At 46.4% G+C, this 8,303-nt stretch overlaps 1 protein-coding gene across 1 annotated transcript; it reads right to left on the bottom strand.

The window, feature by feature from the left end:
• Positions 1-2,060: 2,060 nt before the first annotated feature.
• On the bottom strand, positions 2,061-7,519 carry GNG10 (G protein subunit gamma 10). Its single transcript, XM_075726308.1, has 3 exons — positions 7,439-7,519; positions 3,828-3,959; positions 2,061-2,083 (listed from the first exon to the last, which is right to left on the bottom strand). Exons 1-2 carry the CDS (start codon positions 7,517-7,519, stop codon positions 3,834-3,836), a joined length of 207 nt encoding a protein of 68 aa, XP_075582423.1. The 3' UTR covers positions 2,061-2,083; positions 3,828-3,833.
• Between the last annotated feature and the right edge of the window lie 784 nt (positions 7,520-8,303).

The raw sequence follows: 8,303 nt of genomic DNA, 5'->3' as shown, positions 1-8,303 counted from the left end.
GAGTGAGCGGCTGCGTGGTGCTGAGTTGCTGGCTGGGGCTAAACCACAACAGGCAAGCACACTCCTCTGAAGAGACTGGAATCCGTGTCTTCCTCCCATGGGACTGCAGGATAACCACCACACTCGCAGGTACACCAGGGTGGACCGCTCCCAATCCATCTCACAACTGCTGCACAGGTCCTTCTATCTGCTGCTGGTGCCAGACATGGAATGCAGTCAGGACCTGCAGTAGGCTCACGCAGCACTGCTCCTCTGAGACATGTAGACTGTGGTGCTCCAGCTGGGAGATGCCACATGGCGCTGGGCAGGGCAGCCCAGAGACAACAGCTAGCAGCAGCTGCTCTCTCCTGCACACTATAATCTGGCAGCTCCGTATGCCAGCTCAGCAGCCACTCCAGAACCCAAGCTCCAAGCTAGGATGCTAAGCAGGATGCAGCAGGGGTGGCCTGAGGAGAGAAACAGGTGTGGGGATGGGGAGAGGTTTTATTGCAGGAGGTAAAAGAAATATGAAGGGCTTGTTTGGGAGGGAGTGGCTAGCAGCCAGATGCTGGCTGCTCAAAGGCACTTGATGCATCCTCTCATTCCTCCCTCCCTCCCTGACCTGAGCATTTTGACCTCAGTCTGAGTCTGATCACCTTTGTGCAAGTAAGAATAACCATGCTTCCTCTAGACTTCCACAGTCTGTGCACGTGTTGAGTGCTAAAAGAAAAACTGCCATATTCAAATAGCCAACAAGGAAGGAAGCCAGAGCGAAGAAAAGCTCTTAAGGAAGGACGTTCTCTTCTGTATTTAGAGGCACAGTACATATTGGCAGTATTACAATTCTCATTTCAGCGTCTTCCTGCAGGACAGCAAACATGAAAACCTTTTGACAAAGACTGAGCTGCCTGGAGGACACTTCATTGCCCCATTTCAGTTAATATTAATGAAAATTAAATACTGCGATTGCAAACTTCTTCCTTAGAGTTTCAAAATGTATAAGTGAGCCTGACAATATTGTTACTATTTACCACAAAAATGCTAAATAGCTATGAATAGGATTTTTCTAGTTATAAGACACATTTTCTGAAAATCCAGCAGCAACCTTCTCTTCCGAAAAAGCCAAATAGCTTGAGGCCTCCCCTCCCACTGCAAAATCAAAGTATCCTCTTCCTTACAGTATCTGTTCTTTGTTAAAATTAAACAATGAGTTCAAAGCCAGTAGGAAAAGGAATTTTATTTCCAAACTTCTAAAAGATTAATACAAACAATAGAAAGTAGACAAAATTAAAAACCTAATAAAAAAGTTAGTTGTCCTTGTAAAAGTGCTCTGTAAAAAACTGAAAGCAAAGGACCAAGCACATTTTAGTAAGTTTTGTGTATGGCAAACCTGGACAATTATGCATGCAACTATCTTTGGGTGTTCATGGATTTTTTGTGTCTGTTTGGTCACATTTTAAACATGTTAAGGAAATTCCACCATGGCAGTACCTTTACAAATACAAATTAGGAGAAGTATTACAGATTAGAAGTTCTGTAAGAAACATGCCTTAGGAATCAAGCCTTGTGCTACACATTGTGTCCAGCAGTTTCTAATATGTGTCATCTATGGTCTTAGATGCACTTGAAAAAAACTGTAGTTGGTTCTAGGTCTTGCTAGGTGAAGCAAAATTCCCCCTGAGAACATTACTGCACTACTAACAGCATTTAGTTTTTATACTTTAACAATTCACTTTTTGGATGTTTTATTTTGGACAAAACAAAATAGTTTTTACTATCATTCCGGTGTAACAGTTTTCCAAGACAGGAGTAAGTAATTTGGTAAAAATTAATGTATTTTTCTTTTCTAAAATGTAAACTTCTCAAGTAATATTTGTATAGTTAGCATAGTGTAGTAACAATGATGACGATTATGAAAAGAGTTACATTAAAAACTTTAAGAACATTAGCAAAAGATAGTGAAGTACGGATACACAAGAACAAACAGATAAATATCTAGGACACTTAGCCACACAAAAGTTAGGACACAGAGAGAGACTTTTCTTGTGAAGGAAGGCAGTTGTTATTCATGTCATGCTTGAAGGCAACTCTCTGATGACCTTCCCTATAGGAATAAAAACAAAAAGGTTTATTAAATGCTGTCTTCTAGGCTGATATGTTTCTCTTACAAATTATAACACAACAGCTCCTTTGCACTGAGAAAAACTAAGTAACTGCTTTCCTTTGTTGGATGTTGGCATCCTTGAATATTATAAAATTTTTTAATTGGCTTTTCAACTTTGCTCTCATTTTTTATGATCCTAAGATAACTAAATAATAATAAACTAGATAATTGATCTATCAGAAAAAGATGACTAAATGACATCTTGGGCTGAGCTATGCATTTCTAAAAGTATCACAAATTAACCATCGAACTTGTTTGAGAAAATATTTTGTTCCCTGTCTGGATGATGCAATCAAACTTGAATCCTAGAAATACATACACACAGACACACACACCAAAAAAAAAAAAAAATAAAAAGGCTGCTTCAGTAACAGAAGAATACATGCAACAGTCACTATCAATTTTATCTGATTTGCAGGAAGAATTAAGGGTAGCACCTAAATTAAGAAAATCTTCTGCTTGTGCTTTTCCCCCGCCAAGTTTTTCCCAGAATAGCACCTCATGCTCAGTTGTCCTCTCTCTTCAGGTTCAATCCTGTTTTGTCAAACCTATGCAGCAACAATCAGAACCATGCTATTGAATGAGGCACAAGCACAATTACAAGCTCAGGAAACCTGGCAGCAGGAAGGGGAAGATTTTACAAGTTGTTTGTGTTCTAGTTTAAATTCTGCCCTTAAAGAAAACATTCATTTTCACTTCGATAGGACTCTCAAAAAAAGAACAGAATTCAGTGGTTCTTCCTCTCTCTGGTAGTTTTTTCAGCTCTTTAGCAGGAACTATTTTTATTTCTTCTTTTAAAGATGAGTAACCCCTTCTGAATATCCTACTTCCACGTTTGTTTGTCATGCAGAAGAAATAAGATTTTCCAACAAAAGTTATGGTGTGATCCTGCCCATGACTACCAGCACACATGGCTTTTCTTCCTCCTGCCGCAATCACTGACATCTGTGTGACAGACGGGAGAGACAAGAGTGGGAATCGTGGAACTGGATCCCAAAGGTTTCCAAACGCTGGACCGTCCCCACCCACCCTACAGCTGTTACGCAGGCAGAAGCAATGCAGTGCGCTAAGGCAGACACGGTTTAGGAAGCATGTCATCCTTTAGACCCGTGCTGAAAAAGGTTACAAAGGATGTGATTATAGATTGCCTCAGCTCCTCTCTGCTTCCACCACTTCTGGTGCTGTACCAACAGTGACAACAGAAAGAGCCTAAGGACAGACACAGCCAAATGAGCTGCAATATGATGCTGAAGACAAAATGCATTTTAACAACGTTCTGGCTGAAGCTGTGAGCTAGTCATAAGAACACATGCAAGTGCCATGGCTTTGCCTTACTTCTTCAAGCTGGGTACGTGACTGGTTTTTATGTCTGGCTGCGTCAAACACAGCTGTGTGTCACGGACAGTTTTTATTATTTTGGCTGCTCAAACACAAAAACCGACCAACAAAAGAAAAAAAAGCCTCATAAACAAAACACCTCTAGAAAGAGCTGTAGGAAAGAGACATGCTTCAATTGCCACACCTAAAAGAAACAGAAAACAATTTGTGGAGCCAGCAGGGAAGCGGTGAACACTCTTCTACCAAAAACTCAACATTCAAACAACTATCACCATGTATGTGCCCTTGTCCCTCCTAGGGCTTGAGTTTCAAATCAGTGTTGTTGTGGTATCTGTAACTTTATTACCTGATTTCAGAGTAGAGCACAGGATCGGGGTTCTCGAAAGGGATTGCTCCCTGCAGGAACCCCAACAAGCAAGGCATCTTTGCAGGCATTTTGCATGCAGTATTGCTGGAGTTCTGCAGCTGCCTGAGAGACCTGTGTGAAGGAAAAAGAAATCCAGAGAGGAAACTAATTCATTCACGAGCATGTATTAGGCATTTCCTCTTGAAGAACCATTATCAAACAGAGCTGGAGAGCAGCCAAGTCAGGTCTTGGATTCTAAAACACCAAGTAAATCAGCACAGATGCACATTTACAAAGCTCCAATGAAAGAGGCGTGAAATACTATGCCAGTGATGAGCCAGAGGAGTGTCGAGGACTGAGATGCAACTGTGACGGAATTTGTCCTCATTAAAATGCACAGGGCCGTGACCACAATATTTTCCGATCCACTGTACTGTTTTCAGGTTTATATGGAACTCTTATATCCTCAGATAATTTATAAAAAGGATTTTCATTTCCAAACTGTTAAGCAACACAGAGCATAAGAAGGAATGAAAACAAAAAGATAAGGATTTAAAGCTTTTTAAGTCCAAACTGCCACCTTCCCCTGGCAGTGAAATGAGAGCTTCAAATCCACACTCTGGCCCCCAAAGAGGACAGTCCAGAGCTGCAGAACAAGTCCAGGAGCCCAAAGGCAAGATGCCTCCACCACTGAACTCCCCTGCTCTCCCTGTGGACAGCAAGTCAGCCACGTGCCTGTATGTTTGAAGGAAAACATAGGGGAATTATCAATTTCTCAGACACGCATTGGTAAAAGCTGCAGGGAACTGTCAAAATCCATGCTGCCTGCTATACATTTATTATAAAAGGAAATAGTGAGCGTAGTCGTAGGAACACAAGTTCCCCTCTGACCTCACCTCTGCCTTCATTACAGGACTCCTGAAATACTGATTTTTCTTCCTACACCACTTTGAAGTTTTGCCAGCGGAGGGATGAGACAATTGTCAGAAGGACCGTCCATGCTTCCTAGCCTCCTGCCTAAAGGGGCCACCTTGGAGCCCTGATGGGATTTTGGTTCTGGACCATCCCATCTAACAGCTTTGGGAAGCGTATGGGAAATCTGGCCTAACGCACACTTTTGTTTGCTATTTCACTGCTGTCCTGTTCACCGCCTCCCAGCTCTCCTCCAGGACACTCATCCTGGTAACTGCCCGAATTTACCCGGCAGCCATCAGCATTTCAGGGATTTGTTGAGAGAATCATTTTCCCACAGCCTCCCAGGTTCTTTTAAGCGGAGTACAGGGAGAAGCATCCGCAGCAAGGATCCCCGCTAGTCAGTGCGCTTTGTCACTCCTACCTTCCTTGAGGAGAACCTCTTTCTGGAGCTTGCAAAGGTCTCCTGCCCTGCCTAGCCCCGCGGATCCCCGCAGCATTAGCACCCTTGCCTCAACCACAGCGCCGACCCCGTGCCGGTACCCGACTACGCACCGCATGGCTACCAGGCAGAGGTGCCACTTGCCAACACTGGTCATGCCAAGGCTGCGTGGAGCTTTTTCCTGGGGAAACAAGCAGAGAGTCGTTCAGGGCACGGGCTGCCCTATAAGCATACCAGTTAGCACTTCCTCACCATGTCTCCTTCCACTTCGCTGCTGAACTCTGCAACCCATACTGCACTACATACATCCTGGTGCTGCTGGAAAGATACAAACACGATTTTTGGCATCTGTGTGAGAATTACCTGTATGGCAGCAGACTGTTGTTCGAGAACAGATCTACTTACTCTTAGCGCTGCCTATCCCCCTGTAACATTCTTCACTCCTCCAGTTCACACAGAAAGTACAAGGGTTTCTGCCGTATTTCATCACAGGACAAACACGGTCCCGCAGCAGCCTCCTGCATGCAAGATACGTGTGGGTGCTTCTTTCCTACTTGGTTTCCTCTTTCCGAAAATATTGTTCCTGTCTGCTTTCTCAGCTAGCAGGGTAAACAAAATCACTATTGGAACTTTGTAGTATGGGATGTATTTCTAAAAATCCTTTCATATCCAGCTTCCATCTGAAAACACACTGTCTATTCAAAGTAGCCAAAACAATATTTTCTCCTATCTCAGTGTCTGCTAAAACTGTTCCAAGTGGGTTTTCACCAGCTGAATATATTCCTCACTGTTTTTACGCTGCATGTCAAGAAATCCTGGATGATGCTTTTTATAAGACATTTTTAATCATGCATCATTTAACTTGTGATTATAAAAAGACAGACAGTTTCCTAGAACCTGGAAAGTGACTGCTGTGCACAATGGTGCCGGAGACTGAGTGAGGTGTTACCAAGGCCAAGCCGCCCCAGAGAACAAGCAAACCCGTAACAAATACGTAGCCTTGAGAAGTCCAGCTCCACAATACATTACCGCCACAAAGTAACCCCAAATAAACTACAAACTCCTCTTTTATACCCCCTCCCCACCCCCCAAAAAAGCGTGGAGGGGGTATATGCCTCAAAATGATCAGGAACAGAGATCCAGGCTATTGCTGTTGGTATAAAGCAACAAAAATGTCTGGTCAGTCATTTCTGTGCTAGACAATACCCCTCTTGCCACAAGGGCCTACCATTCTAATCTGCATCGTGCCATTTCTCACAGATTCCCATACATGATTGCAGTAACAAACTACAGCCACTTCCAGTGACTCAAACATCTGCTGACTCAGTATTTGCTAATAAAATGCAGTAACATTAATGAATTGATCAGGATGATGCCCAAAAGCCATGGTGGTTTCACCTCTCAGTGGACACTTCAAATTTTCACCAGACCAGGACAGGAGCAGTGAGAAAAAGTATTCCTAATTATTTCTGAATCAATTAGCTAAGTTCCTGTGGCTCAAGGTACTGGCACTGTGTCAGACTAAGGAAGCTGGTGTTTTGTGACTGGCCAGAGAAAAATGGCAAATGCATGGAGGTGATGAGAGAAAAGGAAAATGCAGGATACAAATTAATTTGACCTTCATCACTTCACAGCCCATGCTGGATTTTGTGCGTGGCTGGAAAGACTCATTTTCACAAAGCGGCTGTGGACCTGTCTTGGACAGGTCTGCATGGGTGAATTTGGGCTGCCAGAGAAAAAAAAAAAAACCAAAAAACAAAAACCAACCAAACCTTGGGAGCTAGCAGGTGACAGGACGGCCTCAGTAGCCTGTCTTTGTCTGGCAATCTGCGAGCAGAAGGAAGGTTCATGCACGCGTAGAAAGTCGCCTGCTTTCCCCAAGCGCGTCAGCTGGTACAAAAATACACCGCCTCTCCCTGCAAATCCTGCCAGCGCTCAGAAGCGGGGGGAAGTCGGCTGCTCAGCTGCGAGGAGCTACTCTCCATTATCACGCTTGCTTGTGCGGAATTAACGAGGCGCTGCTGCATTATTTATCCCGGCTCCTTCCACCAGGCAAGGGCCCGCACTGCACCGCGCCCGCGGGGCCGGCGGCCGGGGCCCGGAGCCCCCCTCGCCCCCCTCGGCTGCCAGGGCGGGCGGCGCGGACAAAGGGGGGAGAAGCGGCGGGAGGGGAGGGGAGGGGAGCGGAGGGGAGCGGAGCGGAGGGGAGGGGAGCGGAGCGGAGGGGAGCGGCCCGTCCCCCCCGCCCACGCCTCACCTTGATCCTCTCCACGGCCGCCTCCAGCTTCAGCTGCTCCACCAGCCGCTGCATGGTGCTCAGGCTGCCGCCCGACGCCATCCCCAGGCCGCGGAGAGGAGGAGGAGGAGGAGGAGGAGGCGGGCGGGCGGCGCGGCTCCGGCGGGCTCGGCGCGGCTCCGGACGGCTCGGCGCGGCTCCCTCCGCCCCCGCGGAGCCGCCCCGGGGAGGGGCCGGGCAGGGCCGCCCCGGCCCCGCCCCCGCCCCCGGCCCCGCCCCCGGCCCCGCCTCGCAGCGGCCCTGGCCCGGGGCGCCGGCGGCTCCGCGGGCGGAGGAGGTGTTTGGGCGGCATCGGGGGGGAAGCGGGGGGAGGGAAAAAAGGCGGGGAAGCGGGGAGAAAGGAGGGGAAAAAAAAAAAGGGGGGGGGGGGGGAAGAAGGAGGGGAAAGGGGGGGGAGAAGGGGGTAAATAAGAAAAAAAAAGGAAAAAAGGCAGAAATAAAGGGGAAAAAGAGGGGGAAGGAAAAAAGGCAGAAATAAAGGGGAAAAAGAGGGGGAAGGAAAAAAGGCAGAAATAAAGGGGAAAAAGAGGGGGAAGGAAGAAAGGGAGGAAGGGAGGGGGAAAGGAGGAGAAAGCGGAGAAAAAAAAGGAAAAAGCAGAAAAAAGGAAAAAAGAAAAAAGGGAGAAGGGGGGAAGGGGATAAATAAGAAAGGAAAAAACACTAAAAGGGGGGGAGGAAAAAGGGGGGGGGAAGGAGGAAAAAGGGGAGAAGAAAAAAGGAAAAAAGAAAAAAGGGGGAAAGGGGGGAAGGAAGAAAAAGGGGAAAAAGGAAAAGAAAAAAGGAGGAAAGGGGGGAAGGAAGAAAGGGGAAAGGGGAAAAGGAAAAA

Source organism: Pelecanus crispus, chromosome Z, assembly GCF_030463565.1.
Source record: "Pelecanus crispus isolate bPelCri1 chromosome Z, bPelCri1.pri, whole genome shotgun sequence".
Taxonomy (NCBI): domain Eukaryota; kingdom Metazoa; phylum Chordata; class Aves; order Pelecaniformes; family Pelecanidae; genus Pelecanus; species Pelecanus crispus.
Note: the sequence above shows the minus strand (reverse complement) of the source record. Positions and strands in the feature narration are given on the sequence as shown.

Excerpts from the sequence above, each read along its gene's own strand:
- GNG10 (XM_075726308.1), bottom strand. The coding sequence starts at position 7,519 with ATGGCGTCGGGCGGCAGCCTGAGCACCATGCAGCGGCTGGTGGAGCAG. Across the intron at positions 3,960-7,438 it reads CGGCCGTGGAGAGGATCAAG|GTCTCTCAGGCAGCTGCAGA; the intron begins GTGAGGCGTGGG and ends TCCTTCACACAG.